Source organism: Poeciliopsis prolifica, unplaced genomic scaffold, assembly GCF_027474105.1.
Source record: "Poeciliopsis prolifica strain line A6 unplaced genomic scaffold, Auburn_PproV2 SCAFFOLD032, whole genome shotgun sequence".
NCBI classification, from domain to species: domain Eukaryota; kingdom Metazoa; phylum Chordata; class Actinopteri; order Cyprinodontiformes; family Poeciliidae; genus Poeciliopsis; species Poeciliopsis prolifica.
Window position 1 is genome coordinate 3,802,838 of NW_026562407.1, and position 26,673 is coordinate 3,829,510.

The 26,673-nt window shown below is 39.3% G+C and overlaps 1 protein-coding gene across 5 annotated transcripts in view; it reads left to right on the forward strand.

Moving 5' to 3' along the window:
* Nucleotides 1-25,702, forward strand: part of LOC129373246 (sodium/potassium/calcium exchanger 2-like) — a 55,904-nt gene extending 30,202 nt beyond the window's left edge. For 3 of the 5 annotated variants that reach the window (XM_055051091.1, XM_055051092.1, XM_055051090.1), the window contains 7 exons: nucleotides 6,866-6,916; nucleotides 11,463-11,561; nucleotides 13,834-13,916; nucleotides 19,844-19,978; nucleotides 20,064-20,153; nucleotides 20,409-20,575; nucleotides 21,495-25,702. In XM_055051091.1, the coding sequence (XP_054907066.1) occupies nucleotides 6,866-6,916; nucleotides 11,463-11,561; nucleotides 13,834-13,916; nucleotides 19,844-19,978; nucleotides 20,064-20,153; nucleotides 20,409-20,575; nucleotides 21,495-21,744 (875 nt within the window). In that variant the 3' untranslated portion in view covers nucleotides 21,745-25,702. The remainder of the gene's footprint in view (nucleotides 1-6,865; nucleotides 6,917-11,462; nucleotides 11,562-13,833; nucleotides 13,917-19,843; nucleotides 19,979-20,063; nucleotides 20,154-20,408; nucleotides 20,576-21,494) is intronic. The other 2 variants (XM_055051093.1, XM_055051094.1) reach the window with 1 other exon arrangement.
* Nucleotides 25,703-26,673: the final 971 nt, after the last annotated feature.

Consider the following 26,673-nt stretch of genomic DNA (forward strand, 5'->3'; position numbering starts at 1 on the left):
GCTCCACATTAACACAGGTTAATTGTCCATCTTGACTGTAGGTGAACTTCTGACCAGAACTGCAGATGAAACTAAATGCATGTTTTAAAGATAGAAAGACAAAAAAAAGAGAAAAAAAGTAATTTAACTTGCTGTTTACTTTAAATATCCACAGCCTTGATGTGTGTGCAGCATTATTACTGTGGCTCAGACTGTTCAGTCACTCTTCAGTTGATTGCTATCTCACTGAGATAGAGAAAGATTACTCACCCTGCCACAGTGACCTTGCGCATCTTTGTTGATGTCAGGTCTTCTTTTTTTTTTTTTTTTTTTTATCGAGCGCAGGTCACACCAAGCTCATCGGTGGTCCGAGTCGAGACCAGAGAAGGTCGTCTGTGTAAACCATGATGCACACTTATTGGCAGACAAACTGCTTACAGAGTAAGCTGGTGGCATGAAAGAGGGCACAGCTTTCAGTTTCCTCAGAAACCTTAGATGCTCTTCAAAGGACAATTTGTGCATTCATACACAAAAATAATATTGATAAAATAATAATTTTCTCTTCAATTTTACAACTATAAATAGAGAGGAGGTAACGCTTCACACACCAGCAGTTGTGTGCGATTGGTGACCCAGGGCCACATTGATCACGCAGTTCAATATTGCACTCACTGTCGGTGACCCCCTGGGCAATGGAAATGCATTCTCCATTTCTACAAATATAACACATTGACTTTTTTTTTTTTTACTTTAATGTTGTATTAACACAACACAACTCATCCATGGTTAACAGTAGTAGAGAATATAGTATAACATCACATTGATGGTAGATCTTTCCAGATAGGACTTAGATATTCTACAATTAGTGCAGTCTGTAAAGTACAGTGAAAAAGTTTTAAACCTCTCTCTTTTTTTTTTTTTTACATATTCTTAATTAGTTGTTGAATAAGTCTCCCGAATGTATTTCATTATTGGATTTCTTTGGATTCTTGCTACTTTTTAATGCATTTTTTCACCCAATGCTTGCATCTGATCTTGACAGCCGACAGTGCAATGTGTGCTTAAAAATGTGAGAAGTCAACAAACGGAGAGCAGAAGCAGTTGAAGACATTTTTACACTCTTTCAAGGAGGTTTTAGTTTCTCTGATAAAGAGTTAATGCACTTGGGGGAGATGGAAAGACATTTGCCGAATTAGTTCTGATGTAGTGAATCTTCCCATTCTAGGGTGGGTTTGTGTCTTACCATAGGCACAAAACTCAGATCAATTTTGTGATCCATGCTCGCTTGCAGTCTTAAGGACGTGAGGTATATTTTATCTGGAGCTATCAATTGACAAAGTAGAACACATCTGCTTTGGGATAAAATAATGCAAAAAAACCCCCAAAACAAAGTAGCATACTTGCCAATGGCTGGAGCTCAAAAATGCAGAAAAAGTGAAAGAGAGAAACAATGGTCTTGCTCAGCTTTGTGTTTACTGTCAGACCACTTTCTGTTTCCATTACTGGGATTTCTGGTGCATACTCTCATGTGAATACTCACTCTGCCTTGTGGTGCGTTGAAAATTAGGATGCAGGTGATGTGTTTTGGGCCTTACCCTCTGTTAGAATTTCAAATTGCTTTAATTGTGTTTAAAAAAAAAAAGCTCGAAGTTCAACTTAGGTAGCTGTTTTCTCTCAGCAATAATGCAAATGTGTGTTTTGCCTAAAAGCTTTTCCACTTTTTTAGATAAATAACTTATGTCTTTCTTATGGATCCTATCATTCAAAAAAGGCTTTGAAGTTTCGCTCGGCTTCATGTAAAGTTGATAACTAATCACATTTCCAGTGTGTTATGTAATTGGACTCAGCCAGCCGTCACATCATCCGTCAATCCATCGTTCTTGATATCAAACCACATACCCACACATGCTAGACCTCGCAGCCAGCCCAGACCGCTTGGGTGATATAATCAATGTTAAAAGCCTTTTTGCTTTTGAACAGACTGAATCCCCTGACTCTCCAGCCCCCAGCACACAAGCTGGACACGAACGCACACTCACTCTCACGCTTGGCTCGCCCGCGGTTTGGAGGTCACAGCACAAGGACAAGAGTTTGGTTTGTAAACAACAACAAACCTGGCTGTCTTTCTACACTTGCAGAGGATGAACACGCCGCTGTGTGAAGGCAGTCATGTTGCTTTGAAGTAATTGGGCTCAGTTACAGAATTGCTTCGCTCTGAATTTAAATAGAAATCATCTAATCAAATGAGATTCAAGCACTTTTCTGGAAGTGCAGCAGAAGAGCGAGGCATGTTGCAGCGAGACACATTTTCATCTCATTAGACTGATTTTTCAGAACTGCCAAGTCTTCTATGCAGCATGAGATTTTCACTATAATTTCATCACTTGAGCAGAGCGGCCGCATGCTCAATACGATAAATATCAGCGTTGAGTTCTTGCTTTTCTATGTATAAAATTATCTGCACATGAAGGAATTTATAATCTTTTTGCAATGACAAACTTGTGCAGGAAGATTAAGTTAAGTTAAATGACTTCAAGGTTTTGAGACTGATTGGTTTTTAATAGAGAGTGAGAATCTGTCAAAAAAACAATCAGCCTCAAAACTTATTGGTTTTCAACCAGGAATCAGTGGACTGCTACCGACAGGCTTGTGAAAGGATTCCTGAAAAAAAACAAAGTCCACAATATTCATGTCAGATTGTAGTCCTCACTTCTGGTCATGAAATATGGATCATGTTAAAAGGAAGAGATAAAAGATATTAAGGAGACTGTTACTGGGTCAGACATGCAGTACTATCTACTCACTTATGGAACAAGCTTTCAAGTCCATTTATGCAATTCCACTTCTGTCTGTTTCTGAAGGGAAGAGCAGCATCTGCAGCCACAGCTCCTCTGTTTACCAGACTTGTTGGATGTTAGTTCTGGCTTATGTTTTTGTCATTTCTGGACAAAAAATTTACAAGGTCCTTAATAGTCTGAACTTCGGGTGGCGGAAACATCACGAGAGCCTATTCAGCCAATCTGAAAAAGATTTTTGCACTAGATGTGTTACCTCAGACTCAACTGTTTTTGAAAGTAACTTATTAAGATTAAGAGAGAGAGATAATAAAAAAATGACAATGAGGCTGTTTAATATCACTTTTAAGCATATCATTCTATGAAGTATATATTCAGCATTTAACACATTATTCAATTTCAAATTTTTTCTAGGTTAAACAAAAAAGTTTGTTCACAATAGAGAGATTTTGCTTGTATAGACAAACCGTTTTCAGCATAACAATGACAAGGTCACCTGCTTGTCATTTTTTTGGAGATCTCAGGAGATGAGCTCCATGGACAAAGCTGATGTGTTTTTGAGCACTATAACAAAATGGATCAAAATAAAAAACAAAGTCAGATAAAAACTGTAGGTGAAAGAAATTATGTTTAGTAGGTAGAGAGACTGAAATCCATTGCTGCTTTTAAAGCAGCAGAATAAAAACGGCATATTAAAAATGGTTTGGTTCCAAATGGTTGCGAGATATTTCAAGCCTATTATGGTCAGTCCTCAGTGACCTGGAATAATTTTAGCTCTTTCTTTCAAACCATTTACAAAGTATAACAGCAGCAAATATAATTTAGTCTTTTAAATGTTGATGGGGTTTATAAAATTTGTCCTCTAAATACTTATTAACTTTAGGACATTCTGAGTGCACAGTTCTTTTAAAAGCTGATTATTATAATATTTAGGGCAGCGGGTACCTCTTCCATTTCTAAAGGTTTTTCTCGTTATTATATCAGTTTGGTTTGATTCGGCAAGGCTTTATAAGGCTTTTCCTGCTTTCTGCCCATTTTGTAAAATTTTTTATTATTATTTTCAAAAACATTTGATATTTAGAGGAAGTCTTTAATGGGTTAATACATACTTCTTAGTTATTTCTACCTACGCTTACATTCACTGCATATATATCTGCCCCCAAACTGAAACATGATTAAATGTTCTTTGTGAAATTGCACTTTGACCTCAAGTTTTTTTCTTTTGTAGACATCAGGAAGCTTGCGGCGTACTTCTTGTACCAGGTTCTACCATTGTTTGTAAATTGTATTATGAATGAAGTTAGGGCTTTGAAAAGGTCATTTCAGAAACTCAGTGTTAGCCAGCTTTATCCTCTCTAAAATCTTTTTTAATTTTTGATTGCTACAACAGACATTTTATCAATCTTAGATTTTGAGATGACGATGAAAACGTTGGTCATAGCTTTCCTTATTCTCCTATCAACTTTGTACTTTGAACCAGATGCTGGCCTAACATCATGAAGCTACCAGCACCATGTTAAACATCTGATACAATAATCTTAGGCTTGAAAACTTCTCCTTGAACCCTTCACACATACTTCTTGTTAATTTGAGGGGAAAAAAAAGGTTAGCCATCAAACAGCAAAAGAAAATCCTAATATAGAACTGATGAAACCAGGAGTCTTATGTCTCAGGAAGGAGGATTGCTGGAAAGAAAACAAGTGAGAGATTATTGAAGGGTTGCAGCTGGGAGGGAATCAGGTGGCTGAGAAATGAGGGAGGCTGAGCAATAAAAATGACAGAAGGAGAACACCGTGAACACAGGAATAACATAAATGACATCTATTTATGTTATTCCACAAGAAACACTCACGAAAGTTAAAGATTATCCATTTGGGGAGCTGCAAATTTTAGCCACGCTTGAAAGTTTCTGTTGTGTTCAGCTGTACATGAAGATTAATTTTCACTGATGACTGCTGTGCAACCCTGGATGGTCCAGATGGACCTGTGTCCATCTGGACGCAGTAGTGAACTGGTGGTGGACGGCCACCACATCCCAACATGGCTGTGACGTCAGGAAGGAGGTGGCCGAGTCATGATTTGGGTCAAAATCATGGGGAGAGAGAGAATTGGTTGGCCCCTTCAGACTGATCATTTTCTTTCTTGGTTCAAAAAGAAGAGCCGCACCTTCTTCTGAGTTACAGTCAATCAAGTGGCAGCTGTCAAACAAATCCTTATTTTTGTTAGCAAATCAACAACGATTGATTCTCACTCAGTTGTGGTTAATAATGAGAAATGAATAGGGGTTTCCTTGTGAAAATAAATTCTAGAAACTTTACGACCACAAAAACAAATATCTAAGTCAGTGTGTGATGCTGTGTTTTTGAATCTTTCAGAGGAGGACCTGATGGCGTGCTTAAGGATCATTGCATCAGCCTAAGATGGTTGGACATTCAGAGGTTTCTAGTGGATAGCAGAACTTATTGATTTATTTTTTGTTTGTTATTCAAGGCCAGAGAAAGCAAATCAGTCTAAAACAATCGGTCTGTCACTTCAATTTTTGACTGTAGGTGTAAAATCCCTACTTTTGTATGATTGGTTAATTTTACTGCAAACAGAACAAGCTGCACACCTTCCACAAATTTCTGCTTTTGTTTTGAATGTCCACAGAATATTTTCCCTAAAATCTGGGATCATTAAGATGATATTTTGGAAATGTGACACTGGCCTCAGTGTTCTTAGTGACCAGCAGTGGTTTTTGTCCATATTGCTTCAACTGTTGAATCTTGAACACTGTCGTTTACCGGTGTTTGACTGAATGCAGTTCTGGGTTCTTCTGTGACATTGTTTTTGCAATGTATGTCTCCTTTTTTGCAGTTCTATATTGTATATTTATTCTCTTCCAAAGTATTGGACTAAAACATGACCATTTACAAGGAATATGTTTAGTCATCATATTCTCAGTAATGTCCTTGTGGTCTAAATTTAACAGGCAGTTCAGGACTAAACATAGGCTACAGCTAGACTCTGTTTCAGATTGTGCTTTCTGCTCAGTGGTAAGTCAAACAGTGAAGCAGAAAGTGTTTTAAACTCAGTTTATCGGCCTGTGTTGTGCATGATAGGTTCTATATGCTTCTTAGCTTTTGTTTTATTTATATTCAGCACCTTTGCAGTCATGACCACCAGCTGGTAGCGGTGGGATCTCTGTTTTACGACTCTGCACTGTACACACCGTTGGCTTGCTGTCTATTAAATGATTTTCTGTCCAAACAGATGTACTCAGGCAGTAGTTTATTCTTGTGTGTATCATCAAATGAGCACACAACCCAAAACGCTCTGCTGGGAGACAAGCGAACATATTTATAGTTGGAACAGAACAGCTCCAAGCTGTGAGATGTTTTTTTTTCTTTCATTTTATTTTATTTTTTTCTGAGGCAAAGAGCAACGTGGGAGGCAGGAGCCTGTGTTCTCCTGCTTCACGTTCAGCTGTTGCTGCAGATTTGTGTTCCTGTCTAATTCATCATGCAGATGTGCTGACCGTCCTGGTCCCTGTGGCACGGAGAACTGCTTCAGTAAGGGAATCAAATTAGCCATTGAGGTTTCATTGTTGAAATAAAATGCTGACTCACGAGGATTTATTTGGGAAAAGGGTCGCATCCAGAGGAGAGGAGGACTCATCTTTTTTTGTTGTTGTTTTTGCATGTTGACCCAATATAGTTTACATCCTCGTTCAGTCTGTTTGTTTTTAATTTACCGTTATAAGTGCCATAATTTCATCACACTTTTTTTGTTTTGTTTTTGTTTTTAAACACACTTTCTATCTAAATACACTCTGCCACCGGGAGGCTCTCCTTCTGACCGAGTCATTGTGAGGTTCCAGAGTATTTTATATGCAATTCAATCTTTGTTTTGCACTTATGCAGCGATGACTCAGAGAGATTTTTCTTCGTTCTGTTTGTCACGTTTTGTGTCTTGTGTCTTGTGTGAGTGTTTTGCACAGTTCGCGATCTTCGTTGAGCCAAGCGGACCTGTGCTGTTCTGTCATGTTCACTATTTCCCTTTTCTTTGTGTGTCCGTTGCCTTACCCTGTGTCTTTTGCTGTGATGTTGTAGAGCTTGGGACTTATGGGAAACTAAAATATTATCACTCAATGACTGAGGAAGGTAAGCCCAAAAGTTTTCACTTTTTTCCTTGTGTAATTCAGCTGTCGTCATCCTCTCTTGATTTCGTCCCTCTCCTCCTCATCTTCTCATGACGAATCAGCACTTTGCTTCCGCCCTCTTTTTGTGTTCTTGCTCGTGACACACATTTTGCATAGTTTTGTTTTTCAGTTTGACAGCAATCTCTGAGATTTCACTGACATAAGTGCAAATCATGGTGTCCATGCCACTTTTTTTACATTTTCATTTTAAGTTCGCTTTTTTTCCTTTATTTCAAGCTTTGTCGTCGCTATCAAACAAATTTGTGTTTTCCTGTGAGGTGTTTTTATTTTTTTTTAGCTGTGTAAAATCAAAGAGTCTTATGTTTCTCACAGTGCTTTGCAAATGTATTCATTTACATTTTTTCATGTCACAACCACAGATTTCAATGGACAAACCAACAACAAAAAAAGTGTCCTTCCTAGTGTAATTCTCTTGCAGCTCTATACTTAGCAGACCATCATGTCAATGCAGATAAAGCTACAATCTTTCCTTGTAGAGAGTGAGATGTTTGTCCATTCTTTGTAAAATACCTCAAATTCAATCAGGCTAAATGGCGATTATCTCCGAACATCACATTTCAAGTCTTGCCAGTCCAAATTCTCAGTTGGATTTAAGTGTGGACTTTGACCAAGTCTTTCTAACACATTAACACAGAGTAATGTGCAGTATTACTTTTCAGCTAAATCTAAAAGTTACATTTTTAGTAACTCTCCTCTAACCAAAAACACACTGGCCAATTTTTGTTGTGTCCCCAAGAGCCTGGGTGTCAAACTCTTTTTCATTTTAGGCCACATATAGACGTTCTTAAAGGTCTGGCTGTGGAAGAACAAAGTAGATAAAACACATTAAGAAATTTTGAAAATACTAATGCATAATTTGTCTCTACATTCAGTGAATTCTTCACATTAAGTAATATTTAAGATCTTTTCACACTGATTAAATTTTGCTGGTATACAGATAAAATCTGTAAAAAGCGACAGCAGGCTGAGTTTGACGAAAGTGGCCTGGATGGTCTTGTGTCAGATTTCTAGACTTTTAATAGTTTTCTTTTAGCCATCTCTTTATGCAGATTTGTGCTGTAAAGGACAAATAGTCATTTGGTCAGAATTTTCCAAGGATCTCTTTAGCTCCACCAGAGTTACTCTACCTCTCTTGGTACGCCTGATTAATTCGGCCTCTCAGTTTAGAACAATAATCTAATTTAACTCTGCTTCAAAATTCTCTCCATTTTCCTTGACCTCTCTGCAGAGTTCCTTCACCTCTGTGATACTGTTTGCTCACGCCAACAAACCTCCCCAGGCTTTCACAGCTCAATTTATAGTAAAATTGAATTACAAACAGAGGCACTGTAACATTAATAATGAAGATATAATGTCTCAAATGAATTGGTTGTGTTGGATTTCATTTAGGACTAACAGAATAATGGGGCTGAATTAAAAAAAACATTACACCTTTTATATTTTACCATAAAATGTAAAAGGAGCCATAATTATTTATTTTGTAATTATCCAATACTTTCCGTTGGTCAAACAAAATCTAATAAAATGAATTAAAGTTTATAGTTGCAACTGTAAAAAAAAAAAAAAAAGTGCAAAATATTAAAGGCTCTGAATACTTTTGCAAGGAATGTGAATGTACTAAAATATCTTTTTCCCAGTCTGCTAAAACGTCAAGCGGACATATGCCCATTCATATTCAGACTTCAAGAAACAAAAGATCAGTTTTTTTTCCTCCGTTGCTCTCGCTCGGTTTCTTTGTTTCTGTAACCCATCTGCGTTGCTGAGAAATACATCATGCACGCCTCAGCGCCCGCTCGGAGGGTTCACTTACACCAGCAGCGGGTGCGCACACCTGAGACGTACGTTGCTGAATTTGGCAAACCGGAGTGACTCATCCGCCCGCCGCCGCTTACGTAACGAGCGGAGCTGACAGGGAAACAGAGCGACTGTGTCAGAGCCAGACAGGCAGGGAAGGAATGGGCTTGGTTATTCTCAAAGACTCTTAAATATTCCACAAATTACGGTGCCCCTGTCTGTAGCTTTGGCAAAGTGTAACTAGTTCTTGCAGAACTGATTAATATAAAAAAATTAAAAAAACACTGAAGCAAGTCTGAAGTTTTTTCCTCTGTGCTGCAGTTATCAATAACAAGCTAGCCCTGTTTGCCTGTGAGAACATCTTCTTCATATATCTGCAACATCGTTAAAAGCCGACCTCGCAATAAATCTTTTTTCATATTTTATTTTCTCTTAGAAAAGAGCTAAATGATCTATGCTGGAAGGTAAAATGCTAAATGGTCTGTGATTCCATAACACAAGTGAAATAAAAAGATACTAGTCGGATGATGAATTGCACTTTCTCTTTGGGTGGACCATAGGTCGTCCACTTTACAGACATGCTCTTCATGTTCACTCAACAGGACATTTAAAAGATGGCATCCTAAATAAGAGAGATGTGTCATCACATTAGCATTAGCTAAAGTTGTTATTAAGCACTGTGGGAGAGTTCCAAGACAAAAACTACTGTTGACCTAGAAGAACATTTATCATCATTTCACCTTTTTTTCCAACAAACAAATTGATAAACTCTTTGGAAGGTGTGTATGCATTAAATGCAAAAAATGTTTTGAAAGCAGCATACCTTCACATGGTGGCGGTAGAGCCAGTGCTTAGTAGAAAGGAGTTCTGTTGTTTAGCATGTGAATTTTAAGTTCACATGTACTTGGGTTATCCTGCGGAACAATGTTGAGAAGCAAACAACAAGTGGCTCAAAAATAAGTATTTTTGAAGGTTTTTGGCAGGTGCTGGGCAAACATTTATCCAATCACTGTTAAGATGAAAAGACTCAGAACTGCTCTTTCAGAGAGTCAGCACTGACTCAGAGTTCTTTTTATACTCAAGAAAAATGTTTTATTCAATCATATTAATAAGACAAGCTAAAGAACATAGCTTCACAACAGGCTGCCGTGAGGTTTGAAACTTGCAGCTCTAGATATAAACTTGGACAGTTGACTTTAAAAGAGGGTCTTCAAGAGCACTCTATATTTTACAAAATGATTCAAATAAAGACGTGACATAAGCCCTAAGTTCAGACAGTTATTAACCTTGAAATCCAAAGTTTAACACAGTCATAAGACTTTAGCGCAAGCCATATTTTTTTTATTACCTAAGTGAACTCTGACCTGGACATATATATTGTGTGATGCCATTAATGCTTCAGAAACCATCCAATTTCACTGATTTCAAACAATTATGCGAAAATATGTCAAAACCACCTCTGCAACTCCTGATAGCATTTGCCTCAGCCAAGGATGGCACAACAAGTTTTTAGATGTGGAAGCTTTTTTTTTTTCTCTCCCGAGTGATCAGATTGTTTGGGACAACCCCTCCTCCCCCAAAATCATCTCATGAAAATTGCATTTTGAATTTGCTCAGATTAAAATTAGTCTACTGATCACACATTTGGTTGGGTTCTTGAGCGTTTTCTGGCAGGAAGCACGACTCGACCATTTCTCACCCACATTTTACACAAATTCACACTCGCTGTCAAACGCAAAAGCAACTGAGAATAACCGCCTAAGGTGAGTGATGTCTGGGCTTTCAAACATGTGACGCCGTCTTGTGAAAATGTGGTGCGTGCCGTGTGTGCTCGTGTTGCTGTTTTGGCACGGGGAGGCTGGGAGGGGGTCGTGCTTTGCCAAACAACGACAGACGAGGTGAGAGAAAGATGGATGAGTGACGAGGAAGAGAAGCGATGCAGAGACGAGGAGTGAGAGAGAGGAAACGGGAGCAGAGGAGCAGCCAGCAACTTGGGGTTATTAATGATTTTGCCTGAAGGTCACAGACAGTGTCGACATGGCTGGGTGGAGTACATATTGACGCCTTACTGTGTCGAGCACTTACAAATCAGCCGTGCTGTCTGAAATAAAATAAATAAAAAATCTTTTGCATCGATTTCAGTGGTGGAAATCAGGCGTGGAGAGAACAGATATCCAGCTAAACATGAAAGCACATGAATGTTTACTTGTGGATTTGCTTACTTAAAAACATCATTCTCTTGCTAAATTTAAAAATTAAATTTATTGTCGGAAATATGCTTCACAAATTTTGATTCCACTCAGGATTTCTTAGGGTGTCTGTAGTGTGTTCTGTTTTCTGTTTCTGGTGGGAATGAAACAGGATCTCCATGTTGATGTATTTTAGAAGAACTTTGCTTTGTTTCCTCTGTCCAAAAGCTGATGAGGACTAAATGAGTCTGACCTCCAGAAGACGGATTTCTCCCTCGGCCTCCGTCTGGGATCAAGACATTACAAATATCAACTATATATGCTACTCCACCTCATACTGACGCCATATTGTTCGAACATCACAATAGCACCGCTTATCTGTTTGTCCTGTGCTTCCTGAATGTGACCTACGACAGATCAACGTTGACAACGGAGGAGAGAAACTGAGCACGTTTGAAGATGCGTTGCTTCAGTAAGTCTCCTCTTCTGTTTTTGTGCACACAGGTAAATTTCGTGAGAAGGCATCTATCCTTCACAAGATCGCTAAAAAGAAATGCCAAGTGGAGGACAGCGAGAAGGCCAATGGAGTAGCAAGCCGTGCAGGTAAAAACCTCGGCTGTTGCAAGAACACACATTAACTCGCCGTCCTTCTGAGAATGTCACTCGGTGATTCGGAGCTCCAAAGAGTAAAGCAGGCGAACGTGAAGCTGGAACCAGCTGTACCCAATCCACTAAAAATCCCATTTACAGATTTTATTGTTACTGATTCGCCCTACCTGCTGGTGTATTAAACCAATTGTTGAAGTCAGTCCACTGTTGCTTTGTAGGTTGGAATTTAAAAAGTTTTAAGACTACCAGTGTAGATGAGGCATTTCTTCAAAATACTGATGGTGTTTCATGCCTTAAAGTGAAAAAAGTCAACGCAGCAACCTCTTTTTCAAGTGCAACCTTTAAAACAAACACAAACCACGATTGTCATTGAGGGTCATGAAGATGTGCTCTGGGGTGCATTGAAATGTAATTCAGTTCCAATTACTCCTGATTTGTATTCCTGGGCTTCCTGTTGGTGAACGAACCCAGAACAAATCTTTCCACTTTCATGCAGACGAAAAGAATCAAATCATTCCAGCTTTTGGTATTTCATAATTTGCACCCTCAAACCCCCAGATATAATCTTAAGTGCTCGACCACAATGAACCTTGATAATGTTTTTAAAATAACTAGTAATGCCTTCTCATTTTAGTCTATTGTGAGATTTTGTCAACGAAAGGGTTATACAGATGCGAGTTTATTATTAGTTTACCTACTAAAACAAAATGCGCATGTTCTCGCTGAAACTTTACCCGACTTTATAAAAACTTTGCTAAGATTTTCCCCACTGAAATGATTAATGAGATCACAGCCGACGTTGAACAACTATGACATTACCAAGGACAGCCAAATTGATCGCAAGTGTTGTCTTCAAGCAGTGTTTAAATCAATCACACTCACTGCCAAGAGTAATTCGGGTGCGCTTTATTTCCCCCCCCCTCAAAGCGCACCGAACCAAAGAATAAAAAACAAACACAGGCCGACGGAGGCACTGGCATGGCTTCGATGTTGACAGAGCAGGAGAATCAAAGCAACATCAAAAACATAAATGCATGCTAACAGCGCTGCATTAACATATTATCCTCTTAATCAACATGCAACACTGCTGGTCATAAGAGCAGTGTCAGGACTCTGATTTGATAAGTTCAAGCTCAGCAGTATCACCTGGTAATGCGGCGTGCATAATGCAGTAACAGTTCCTTCATATCTCATTTTGATCTGCAAAATCACAATCCATACATGTGGAAGGGGGAGGGAGTAGTTGAGGTCATGTGCTGGGATATTGTCATATTAAGTCACATTGTCTATCTTAGACTCATCCTAATTGTGTCACAACCACAGTTGGATTAAAGCAATTTCCACAGCAATTACAGTTTTATCATCTGATTACATGGCTTTAGGCTTTCTGTAGTTTAGCGAGGACACAAGTCCGGCCTCCAGTGAAATGGAGGCCTGTGAGCCAAAGCAGGAGGAATGAAGGTAGTAGCAGTCATGCACATGCCTGTCAGCACACAGAGAGCCAACTCGACTGGACCCAAGTCTGTGCTTGTTGATTTCTATTTAAGTTTCCATGTTGATGTCTTGAAGCTATTTCTGTTACAAGTTTCAACCAGGGCATTTGATGTGTGCAGGTGAAAGTGTTAAGAAATTGGAAATGAGAATCTTTCCTATCTAATGTGAAGCTTTTGCACACTGAAGACAGATGTTTGCTTAGAGAGGTCAGAGGTGATGAGAAATTTTGAAGACAAAAAAATATATATTTTGGGAGAGATTGTAGCTATTATTTTCTGTCCATGGTAAATGTTATATCAGTTTAAAATATTAGGGTTTTTGATGGGTGAATAGAAAAGAAAGATACACTTTTAAATGACCAGCTGTAAACCACAACAACCTCCCCCCCCGAAAACTCTGTTTTTTATCACATAAAATCTAATGAAGTTAACTATAAAGCAGTAAATAAATGCATAAATAATAAACACGATATTTACCAACATAAAAGGTAAACAACAAAAACTTCAATTTACAGAGTAAATAACATTTGAATTCATGAGCTAATTAATTAAACCAAAATCAGTGGCTTAATGTTCTTTAGGTCAATAAGTTTAATAGCACAGCCCTTTGCTTGCATCCTGCATTCTGGGGAAAATGATTCATACTTTTTTTTTTAAAGTGTCAGGTGTTGGCTGAATGAACAGGTGAAAAGTTAGGAAAAACAATATAACATCACTTCATCCACATTTTTAGCGTAAACTCAATCATTGATTTTCCATGTGTGTTTCTGTAGAAAAGAATCTTCCTAACAGCTCCAGCGTGGAAGTGGAGGTGACCCCACCTATGAACGGGACAGCAGGGCAAGAGGGAGAGACGGTAAGAAACCATTAAATGCTAACCAGCAACTTTTAGACTCAAAGCTGCACTTCATGCAGCTGGATCGCTCTTTTCAAAGATAACGGATCTGCGAGACCAGTTCACAGTTACGGAGACATTTATGAATAGTTTATGCCTTTGATTTGTCCCTTTGTTCCTCTGTGGGTCTGAAAAGGTGGCACAGATTATGGCACAGGCCACCGCAGCTGATAATTTCCCAGCATGCACCCTTCCATTTGCGGCCGGACCTGCAACACCACCCGCCTCTTCCCTCAGAGTTCTATGACCGCAGTCCTCGCTCACCTGTGGCTCGCCGCCGCTGGGTGCTCCAGGCGAGACCCCTTTGACGAACGGCCACACGCAGGTGCCAACCTTCGGCAGGTCGGGCTGGCATTAAAAATGGCGGCGGGATGCAGCAACCCGCCGAGCGAGCAGACGGTCCTGGCACAGATGGGCAGCGATTCAAAGTCACATGTTTAAAAAGAGAACAGACAACAGATGTGCTGTAATTTCTCCCTTTATATCAGTAACTGTGAACATGAGCTAAACCACGAGGCATTTTCAAACTTGATGGAATCGTAGTTGCGTGGATTGACTTATTCATGTTTTTCCATGCAACAGGAAATAATAACATATATTGGAATTCCAGATAATAACATTAAAAGATTGTGGCATAAAACCATGGGCGAATTTTATTGCAATTTTAAATCAGAAAGCAGGATTTCATCTCTCTGCCCTCGTTGGCTACTGTACTGGTTTGGGAGACAGTTTTCTATTCTTGTGCAGAGACTAAAAATGCAAACCCAGGTGGGAGTCGCACTGAAGGATATCAGAGTACAAAATACGGTCATGTCTGTATCGATCCACTGCACTGCAAGTTATGTTCACATTCTCCAGTAACGCTTTGGGTTAAAAATAGTACTAGAAAAAAAAAAAAGAAACTAAACAGCCCTCTAGCTGTAAAAAAAATATCTGCTTCTGTTGAAGAGGAAACAATCCTTCATCTTTCCGACTCACTTAAAAGCCTCTGATGTGATTCCAAAAATGATTCCTTCAGGACTGGAGCGCTGAAGAGCAGTGGCGGAGCCAGAGGGGGGGCCGGGGTGGCATTTGCCACCCCCAACAGAGCCCTTGCCACCCCTACTGCCACCCCACTGGAAATGGTCATTTTAAAATATAATACTTATGAGATCGGAAAAGATTGCCAGGAAAACTGTAATTTCCGACTGTCCCTGAAGGCAGCCCGATGCCCGACGCTGTTCATTGGTTAAACTGACATGTGGATCCTGCTTGATCCAAAACACATCAACGGCTTTAGAGTTACACCGTCGAGGAGTTTTGCAGGTATTTACAACATTTTACCGCTCAGCGGTAACCGCTGTTACCTTCCTAATGAGAGGCGGCACTTGTCATACATTTCTAAAAAAAAAAAAAAAAGGTTGTGTACCGCTGTGTAGTGCCTCGTTTATTATATTAGCCATGCTAGTGCTGATAGATCGTGTTTCAGACAGATTCTTTTAACATATGTTTTAGTGCACATACTGCCCTGTAATGTTTTATATCTCCCAGCTCTTGCTTGAAATGTGTGGTAAGAATATGTGAAAAACCATTAAGTTTTATAATGACTGAAATGTAAGTAGGCTATCATATGAAAGCTTTGAATTATAACCTAACTAGTTATATTAATTAATTTTGATCGAAAGGAAACATATTTTTTTCTTTTCGTTCCATGGAACGGTCCATTTGTATATGGACCCCTCTGATAAAGCCTTGCTCACCCTTTGGCCACCCCTTGAAAAAAAGTCTAGCTCCACCACTGCTGAAGAGTCCTTACTTGTGTGCATATACAAGATCATTTCTCAGGTGGTGACTCACTAACTTTGATAGACCTGGATGCTTATTGGCACGTCTAATTCTTACATCCTGCTATTTTTAGACATCTGTCCCACAGTGCACCTGTCTGTGTCACCCAGGAAGTTACTGGAAACTGCTCACGCCATCATGTGCCACCAGAGGCCCCGTCGTACTGATTGTTCCATTCCTCCTCTGAAGCCTTGGCAACAAGGAATAGGGGGGATTGTTAAGGTCAAATTCAAATCAGAAGCGGACATGTTGTGCAGTTTCTTAATGAAACGCTTAGAGACAAATTTCTGCTGTAACATACTGACATGTTTCCGACGACATAGGAAGATAAATGGGACCGAGAGTATGATTCACAGCAAAATCTCGTTCTGTGTTTTGGATTTACGACTGCCTTGATCACAAAGCAAAGAAGTTTGAGCGTCCTGTGACTCGTCACATAAAAGGAATTCAGAGAAGTCCATGCAGCGTGTGTCATGACAGGATTTAATGCTAGATTTGCTTTTCCCTTTGAAGAAAATGAGAAGAATTTCATGTCTAAATGAAACGTGTAAAAAAAAACCCCAACAACATCCAAGCTGTGAATGCTGTGAGAAAACGACTAAAAGTGTTGACGTAAACCTGTTTCGACATAAATTGACAAAAAAAAAACACATTTCTGGTATCTCACCTTAATCTCACATAAGTACAGTCTATGCGTTCTACAGAAAGGTCACTATATTTTACTCGTTTCTTGTTACCTACAATCAACAAATACATCAGGTCTGATGGCTTACTTGCACTTTCTTTGAACAATTTTAGCCCGACTAATATTAGTCTAACACCAGGTGCCAAGAGCAAACGCTCACCTCCAGAAGAGAAAAGAAAAAGAAGAAAACACACACACATTAGCCAAATGTCAGGCCACCCCTTGCATCTCTGTGGTGTCTGATAAAAGTCAGTCCCTTTAAGCATAGAGTTGGCAGTGTTACCAACTGAGGCACCACAAGGCAGGAAAGGCCCCCGAGGGGCTGGCATTTCAGAACCAGGCTAGAGCAACATGGGATGCTTTAGCTCACAAAGCATGTTAAGCAAAATCACACACATTCAGAGTTGTGGTTCAGAAAAGCTGCTCTGTAAATCCAAAAATATTCACGCTTGACAGGTAAAAGATGAAATTTGTAATGATTTGTAAAACCTGCGAGAGATGGCTGACTAGCACCCCTGGTCAGCTACCAAAATAAGTTCAACATTTATTGTAGTACCATAATCTCAAAGAGATATTTTTATTTGACTTTCTGTTATTAGAAAAACTATTCTCAATTTGAGTACATTTGTTACATTTAAAAAAAAAAAATCCCTAATTGGAAATGCCTGTTTTTTTTTTTTTTTTTTTTTTTTTGGTTTGTTGATCAGGTCAAAAGTCCCACACTTGTTCACACCCTTGCTGGTAAAGTGTTATTTTTTCCTGGTGGCCAGAGGTGGCAATACATCTGGAGAGAAATGGCATAAACAACATATTTTTTTATCGCTAATTAATGAGGTTCTGAAAAGAAGTAATTGTTTTTGTTACATCTAGCGATGAAGGTGCTTACTAAGAGGAGCAGCTGGTGGAGCTTTCTGAAGAGAAACTAAAAAAAAACAAAAGATGCTATAAAACAACAAAACAGAGAACAATTTCAAACTCCACTTCATCCAGCTTCATCAGTGGCAAAATAAGGAATAAGTAGAAAAATTAGGAATGAATTTTTGTTTACTCCAAGTCTTCCTGGCGTTTAATCTGAGTATTATTGAAAACTGACCAAATCTTCTACATCGGTGCATCAAAGTTGCCTGAAAAACTCCGCTTTGCATCCATCCCAAATCCGGTGGAATTGAGACGGATGCTTCTCTCTTTGCGTCTGTGGTCAACGTATTTCAGTTACTTTCTGCCTTTATCTTCTCCTCCTACACAATCTGCCGTGCAGTAATATAAAATTCCCTTTGGGGATTATTTAACTCTTATGAAATTCAATCCAGACAACAATGCAGCCATCTGGATATGGAGAACAAGTAGAGATGTGGATCCAGAGAAGGAGAGAAGCGAGCGCTGCCTTTTGTTAGGCGGCTCTGATTACCAAGGTTACCCCGCGATGCTTAGCAGCTGTAGCTGTCACAGCAGGACAAACGTCACATGATTCATGATTCGTGCTAAAGCCTTTTCCTTTTTTTTTCTTCCAAAGATTGCTGCTTTGCTCTAATGGTATGCAGAGCAGATCTAATTGAGAATGTTAAGGATTTCTTGAAGTAATTACAGTCCACAACGCATCAGCTGTTATCAGCAGGTGTTTTACTGTACATCCAGCTTCTTGTTGTTTTTATGCCTCGCCAATGTCATTCACACAAGGGCAAAGAACCTCTAGGTCATCCACATATGCATGTGCAAATCCGTGGTCCATTATCATCTCCTGTAATTGGATTCAAAGGAGACGAGACAAATATCTGCTGCCAGAAGTGTCTGCTGCTGCACCACTTCAGTTCAGAGGCAAGGCGAGCCTGTGAGTTAATAGAAAATATGATTTAGCTGCGGGGATGTTTCGTGGTAATCACCGACTCTCTGTGGCTTCCTTGGCATTCTGGCGGCAGGTCCGGTCAGAACCCCAGGGGTCGGGGCTGCAAGGCCGACATCAGCAGTCAACGCTGATGAGTCCCGCTCCTGAAAGAGAGCCTGTCGAGCTCCGTGCAATCACCCAAATCGGTCATCAGGCTTGTGCGTCTTAAAGGGGTAGGTCGGGACTGTTGGAGGGAAGTTTTAGGTTAGAAGCGTTTTACATGTTAGCCGCTAGATTCCTCTCCTGGCGTATTAGTTGGAGGCTCAAGACAGTAGCTTGTCCAATGCCAATGCAAACTTGCATCATGTTAAAACAAATCAAAACTCAAAAATATCATACACGTTTGTCCAAACTGTGTTTTAAAATGGCTTACGTTTGCATTAGGCAGCTATTTGCTCATAAACTGAAGATAATTTGAACAGGAAATAGTTTGGAGAGGCACCACTAATGATCTGCCGGTGTAAACTGGAACATGTAAAGCAGACTAAAACACACAAAGCGTTTCTTTACCTAACAGTAACTGAAAAAAAGCAAAAATATTAAAGATGTTTAAGTTGTTCATTATTGATTTTGACACTTCCTTACCTCACTGTGAGAATAATGTGAAGGTATTGTTCATCTTTGGCTCAGTGTCGGCTACTCTTATTAGTGGTACGTTAAAAAAAAGCTATTTTGCAATAAATAAAAAAAAAGATCAGAGTAAGTCAAATATACATCTTTCACCTGGAAAGACCAAGATCTATTGGGCTCCAAGAAGAACTTGTTATTCACAATATGGCCGACACACAGGCAGTCTTCTTCAGACACTTTCCTGTTCTGTTTTCAGCTTGTTTTTGACACAGCGGGATATTTGATGGTAACTATCTTCAGCTTATTTGTAATTAACCGATCAATGCAACAGTCAAGACAGGCTACAGGTTCTTAAAGTAGGATTTGTATTAAATGGTTCGGATTAGTTTCAACCTCCCCGATGAGCTTGTTTGGATTTACATGGAAATGCCAACAGAGTGTTAACTGTTAATAACCTTTCCACAGAACCTTTCTTTGAAAACCCGGAGCTGTCCATTAAAGGTAAGCGACGGCACGCGGGCTCCCAAGTCGTGCTGCTCCCGCAGACCTCTGCGCGTTGTCGTGCTGCTGCCTTCCTCTTTGTGATGGTTGCTATGGGAAGATGCATCCTGATGAGATTATTTATCAAGCTGAAGGACTATAGTGGATTTTTTTTCCCCCATCACCCTTTAATGCACAGGCAAAAAGCATGACTCAGCCCATTAGGTTATTTTCTTCGTGTTTGGCTGCTAATTATTTCCAAATGGTGGACTGAATTATGTGGACACCGGCATGGCAGCAATACGTGACAGCCTGAGACTGAAAACAAACAAATAAACAAACAAAAAACATGTGTCAACGTGTATGATGGGTGTTTTTATTCAGGTATATACATATAACAGCGGTTTCATTTTTTTTTCTTCTTCATCTTGTGACATCTGCTGTCAGGCTGAAGATGAGGAAGAGGAGGACCAGCCTCTGAGCCTGTCCTGGCCCGAGTCCAATCGCAAGCGCTTCACCTACCTCTTTATCATGCCCATCGTCCTCCCCCTGTGGCTGACTCTTCCTGACGTCAGGAAAACGGTGACTTTCCCAAACTTTTTCAAGAACGTCGCCTCTCTTCTAGACGAGATTTGTTCACCTTTTCTTTTTTCTTTTTCCTTTTCAGTCGTCAAAAAAGTTCTTCCCGGTTACATTCCTGGGGGCCATCTGCTGGATTGCGGCATTCTCCTATCTAATGGTGTGGTGGGCTCACCAGGTATATGCAGCACAACAGGTTTTGTTTTGAAAGTATCAGTGCAGCGGCACAAAAAAATGCCTAGTAAACAAAACTCTTTTCCCCCATCCTTTACATTTGATTAAACATCATTACAGCCATACCTATCAAAACATAGCTGACTATGAGTTTTGTCACTGCCATAAGCGCCGAAGCATCACAAGGAAATTAAAAATAGCTGCACCAAATATGAGGTTGTATTTACCCTGGAGCTTTTTTTTTTTTTTCTCTTTGCAGGTTGGCGAGACCATCGGGATTACAGAGGAGATTATGGGTCTGACTATATTAGCAGCTGGAACCTCTATCCCCGACCTCATCACCAGTGTCATTGTGGCACGCAAGGGGCTGGGCGATATGGCCGTATCCAGCTCTGTGGGCTCCAACATCTTCGACATCACTGTTGGGTACGTCGTATCTGAGAGTTTTAAGTCTTGGTTGTGCAGACCTCGAAGTAAAATGCGGTAATGATGAATCTGTCCTCACAATCCTCTCTGAGAAGCAATTTCATTTGAACATACGAGATTTTTGCATTTAAAACAGTCATTATCTCCTCATGTCACTCTGAAAAGAAATAAATTATTTCATTTTATTGTATTCCATCTGGTCATAGCAGCCTGTTCTTTGGAAAAGAAAATTATAGAATTATAGATCTCAGTTATGTGGTTTTAAAAATTTGTTGTGGTTTTTCAGGATTTGATCTGAAAGATCAACACCAGACAGCAAATTACTGTGAAGTGGAAGGAAAATGACACATGATTTTGAGCATTTTTATGCAAATAGAATCTGAAAGGTTCGGTTCACATTTGAATTCGGAGCCTCCAATCTGCTTTGTCGAAGCGCTTTCCTCTGCAATTATTGCTGCTTTCTATCACCTTTTCACATTTACAGATGGACATGCTTGCCCAACATTCATTTAGGCAAAATAGTCCAAGCTCAGTCAGACTGGATGCATATTTAAAGATCAATCTATGAAGTTTTGCCACAGATTCTGCACTGGACTTTGACTAGACCATCCAGACACAAATTATGCTTTGATCTAAATCTGTGTTTAGGGTTGTTGTTGAACCTCTGAGTTGCTCCCCTGGATTTTATTTTGGGATATTAAGGCAAAGTGGGCTTAATGCAAATGTACACCACACTTTTCAGATTTTTATCTGTAAAAGATGTGGTGAACCGAATGTCATTCTCTTCCCACTTCATAGTTATGTGCATGAGTTCTTTGTGATTGTAAAGTGGCAACATTTGAAAAGGGATGAAGGGATTTGAATGCGAAACGTTTGGTCATGCCGTTGCTTTCTCAACAACATGTTCGTACCTTTGCAGGCTGCCGTTTCCCTGGCTCCTGTGGTCCATGTTCCGCGGCTTCATCCCGGTGCAGGTCAGCTCCAACGGCCTCTTCTGCGCCATCGTGCTCCTCTTCCTCATGCTCCTCTTCGTCATCATCTCCATCGCCGCGTGCAAGTGGCGAATGAGCAAGCTTTTGGGCTTCATCATGTTCATGCTGTACTTCGTCTTCCTGGTTGTTAGCGTCATGCTGGAGGACAGGGTGATCAGCTGCCCCGTGTCCGTCTGACGGGCCCGCCGGGGAGCTGCCCTCCCCTGACCCACCTCGTCACCATCCAACAACCATCCATACAGCCTGCCGTCGATCTCACCTGACCCTCATGATCCTTTCCACCACAAGAACCGCGCGTGAGGAGTAACAAAAAAACGGGACGAAACATGGAATCTGCGAACAATTTTGGCCCACGGGGAGGAGGGGTGACGATTTTGTGGATAATCTTTTTGAGGAAAGGGCGCGAGCCAAGTGAAAAGGTATTATGCATGCAATTAAGCTCACTGGAGGATCTGGATTCAAGTCGTCGCCTGACATGTTGGAGTGGCAGCATGCTCACATTTTCAACAGCAAAAATGCCACGACTTGAGCAGCAACTGTGAGCACATTTGAACGGACAAGCTCGCTCAGCAGGCCGAAACAAATGTTGGACGCAGATGAATTTATTCATGAGGACATGGCAGACTCTGCGGATGAGTGTTTCGCTCCAAAGCCGATGGTATCGAGACTCTCGTGTGAGATTTCTGTAGACAAACTTTTCCTCCTTTTTTTTTTCTTTCTCTTTTTTTTTTTTTTTTTTTTGCGGATCCATCTGTGCTCGGTCTTTATAACACGTTTCAGCCTTCATCCTGTCCTGCCAATTGCCGTCGACACATTTCCACTGAGCATTTTTTTTCTTTTGGCTCAATAGAAGTAGCAGTAGGTTTACAGTAACAGTATTATTCAACGTGAAGCCATCTTAACAGTCTGCTTCTCTTCTTCTCTCGCTGATTGTACAGAATCCTCCATGCTTCACATGTACCGGTTTAAAAAAAAAAAAGCTTAAAGCCTGACTGAAGTTTAGAGACTAGCCTTCAAATATCTCACAGTTTGGAAGAAATGCATGAGTACATAGGCTTAATAAAGTTAAATACCTAGAAGTACCACATGAAAAAGATGTTTACCATGTTTAAGCATCATGGTTGGCTTAGATTAGTCAATGTGTAGTGCTTCGTTCACCATAAAACTTGCCTCAAGTCACCTAATCAAACCGTTTGAGGCCAAGTAACAAGGCATAAACTGCATGGGGAAAAAAAAGACCCTTCAGGGTGAGAAAATAACTAACATTAAGAAAGTTGTATACGAAAAAAAAAAAAAATTACTTTTGTTTTTAACTACTTTTTTGCAAATCAAGACTCAATCTCTATGTATGGTCAACGATATCTATCGAGCTGTCTATCAAACCATTTTCTCTCCAATCAAAGGTGCTTTTGTGTGCATGTGTGCAAATGTGCATTTGGAGTCACCACACTGAAATTTACTCACTTATAGAGGCATTTTGCATAATGTACGCACACCGATTTGTCTCTCTTTAAGCTACGTAGATTGTGGAAAACTCACAGACTTTATAGCAATATACCACATGTCGTCTTTGAGAGTGTAGTCGCTCCATGCCTGTTTTGCTAATTTGGGAATCTCTTATCAGACGCCTTCAATGGAAGATGAGCAACAATAAGCGGTACGCCAATTTTCATTTTGAAATGTGACATGTTAAAATGGAAAAAACTAGTATTTCTTTTTTTCTTCGTCTTTTTTGGGCTTGAGAAGAAATCAATATGTTTGCTTGAGTTTACTGAATAACAATGCATAAAATTGTAGTTAAAAAGAAATGCTGACACTTCCACTTGAAGCAGTAGCATAATTTTAGATGTGTTTATTTTCTTCTTGACCCTTAACCCTAAAAGGTAGGACCTCTCATTTGTTTCCATGGAGTAAAACGGAGATTAGGTAGTAAAAAAATAGATATTTTTCAATGTAAATGATTTTACCATCACAACAACCACTGTCTTAAATGTAGTGCTACAGGAATAATAACACACAAAACAACAGAAATGTCTAGTTCGTTGTTTGCTCATGTTACCAAAATGGAAATCTAGTTTTATCATCTTGAAAAATACCTGCAGTCAGATAATCATCAGTTACTCTTAAAGTATACAAGATGTGTGTTCTTGTTAAAGTTTGCAATGTTAGAACAGCTATGCACCACATAGGTTTTTTAATGTTATGAATACATTTAAAATGTACTGTAACAGATTTATTTTTCAATTTTTTATTCTTTAATTAGGATTAAAAAAATAAATAAATAGTGAATTCTGACACAAGATTTTACACATAAATGCCTCTTAAATAATGTATCATTAAGCCCAGAATTAATCATACCCCTGGAATATTTACATTAAAAGTAATCTTTTATTTTGACCAACTTAAAAAATAGCTTTAGGCTACCAGAGCTCAACGCCAAAGATAAACTGACTAAATCCCAGAGGAAAAAAGCTGATCAGCAGTTATAATAAAAAGTTCCTACTGATTATTCTAAAAAAACAAAAAAGTGTTTTTAATATGCTTGTTAAGGTTATTTATTTAAAAAGTGGCAGGAATCATTGGATTCCTGCCACTTCTATAATATGAAACATCTTCTGAAAGCGATAGCTCTTGATAATGATTTTTTAAAAACATTTATCAGATTCATCCAGTCACACAAACATACACTTTCATACACCATCACACACATCAGTGGGAAACTTTGGGTTAAGAGCCTTGCCCAAGGGCACATTGACATGCGATTATTCTACCCACTGAGCACCAGTCACTTTCATTTCTCTGCTACAGATGATTTTCTTTTAATCATCTCAAAGGTGAAAAATGAATTTAATTTTGACCACAAAACTAAGGAATTTTGGCTCACATTTCGGATTTATATTTTGTGTTTTCAAGCAAAAATCAAGCAGTTGCCGCTTCTTGTTTTTCATTGCCGGTGTCCGATGAGAGCGTCGATTATCAGAACATGCTTGGAGACTAATCCCTCCCATTCGTCTGTTCCTCTCTGTCCTCCTTCCCCGCAGGAGGTAAAGTGGGCGACCAGTCCTCCTCCTCCCTGCGCTTTGTACCTCAGCCTCTGTACTCGTAGGAGTTAACTGTAAAATAATAGTATGTATAGATTCACCGAATGTGTGAGGAAGCATGCATGCAAGGAACTCTGGCTGGTCACCCCAGCGCAGCTTAAGACCACCAAATTATATGCATTCGTTTGCAGAGGAACATTAAGAAATTCAATGTTTGTTTGTTTTTTTGTAAATAACTTTTTTCTTTCCTTTTTTTTTATTAATAAATAAATAAAACAAAGCAAAAAAAAAAAGTTGCACATATACATTTAACTCACTGCTTTTGCTTTGATGTTCTGGAAGCTATGAAGAATGTTGCAGGGAACCCTTTAGTAGCACCACTGAGAGAAAGCATAAAACAAACAGCAAACATGCCCATTCTGGTTCTGTTAAGTAAAAGAGGGCTTTAAAAACCACATTGCCTCCTCTGATTCAACTAATTTACACTGCCACTCTATTTTTAATTCCTTTATTTTTGTTAGTATGTGCACAATGCAAATCTAAATCATAATAGATATTGTAAGCCATTCTTTCACCATTCACTTCGGAGGAGTCCAATTTAAAATATGGCCTCGGCAATGACTCGTGTGCTTTTGTGCACATTTTCCATGAAAAGCCTCCGTCGGCGCCCACACACCGTTTGATCCGATCTCACTTCAGATTCTTTTCACACCCCTTCTTCAAAAGGAATCCTTTAGGAAATATCCGATTTTTACGTGCTCTTGCTGAGACTTTGTGCACAGCAGAAATAGGGTCTTGTTTGGCAGGAAATGCTGAAAAATGTGGGGGAAATGAATCCAGCGGACACCTCCCTCTGTTTGTCTTCGCTTTAACTCTTAGATTAAGTCTCAGTTTCAAAGTGGAATGAAAACAATGTGGATATTAGCCGAGATATCTCACTGCAGCCTGTTCTGATGAGACATTTGAATGTAACAACAGGTAAGATTTTCCAAAGCATGTCAAGATGATTTTCACATTTTATTTTTTTAGTGGGATGAAGAGGAAAAAAAAAAAAAAATCTATCACATGAGCTTTGAATTGATTCTGGTTCAAAAGGGTAAACGACCTTGAAAGTTAGCAACTAACGAGCATTCTTGCACTTGTAAAATGTTTTATTTTCTTGGTGTTGATCTAAAATTTATTGAACATGTACATATGCTGTAAACGGAAACAAATTATCCATATAATCTATATGTATACAAGAAATATGTCTCTTTATGTAAAAAACACAAAGTATCATATAATAAAAACAAATAAATATGCTAAGTCAAATATGCAAATGTGTCTTGTTATTCTTTTTTTTTTTCTTATTCTGAATCCACCAATCATTGGCTTCACAGTCATTTCAGTTCAGGTCTTTTAAAGATTTGTTTGTCTCTGTCCACTTTTAATAACATATAACTTCAACTTTTTAAAAACTAGGTAGAATTCATCGTTGATGTTCTCTAATCGAGTGTCAAAATGAAAGATTTATGCCGAAATACTTACTTGAACCCTCAGTAATGTTTGGTTAAATGGAAATTATTAAGCACCATTCAAACTTCAGTCATTTTCACCACTAAGGTTCTGGAAAAAAGAGATCAATCTTCTATCAAAAGTGTGGAGCTGCACTATTCTAATGCAAGTTGGGTGACCTCTGCAACCCACTGCTGCTGTGTTTGTCTTCTACTCACAACTAACTGTTAGTCTTCTGTGCTGCGAGCCCAGAGGCAGCTGAAGTTAATCCAAATTGTGTCGTCAACAGAAAAACGATCCCAGAAAAAGTGGGAGCGGGAAGGGGAATCCATACCAGACCAGCTGAAAAAGAAAGGAATCAAGCTGATTAATGGCCTGGTCTCAGCCATTAACTCAATTGAAGTGCTGTAATTTGACACAGCTTTGCACAACAGATGCCCCAAAAAACTAAATTGCAAAGTTAGAAAGAATAATGGTTCAAAGTTTCTTAACAGCAGTGAAAGTCATACAGAAAATGAGTGCCGTGGCTTTTGTAGGAATTTGGACCAGCTCTTTGTTTTTCCTATAACTG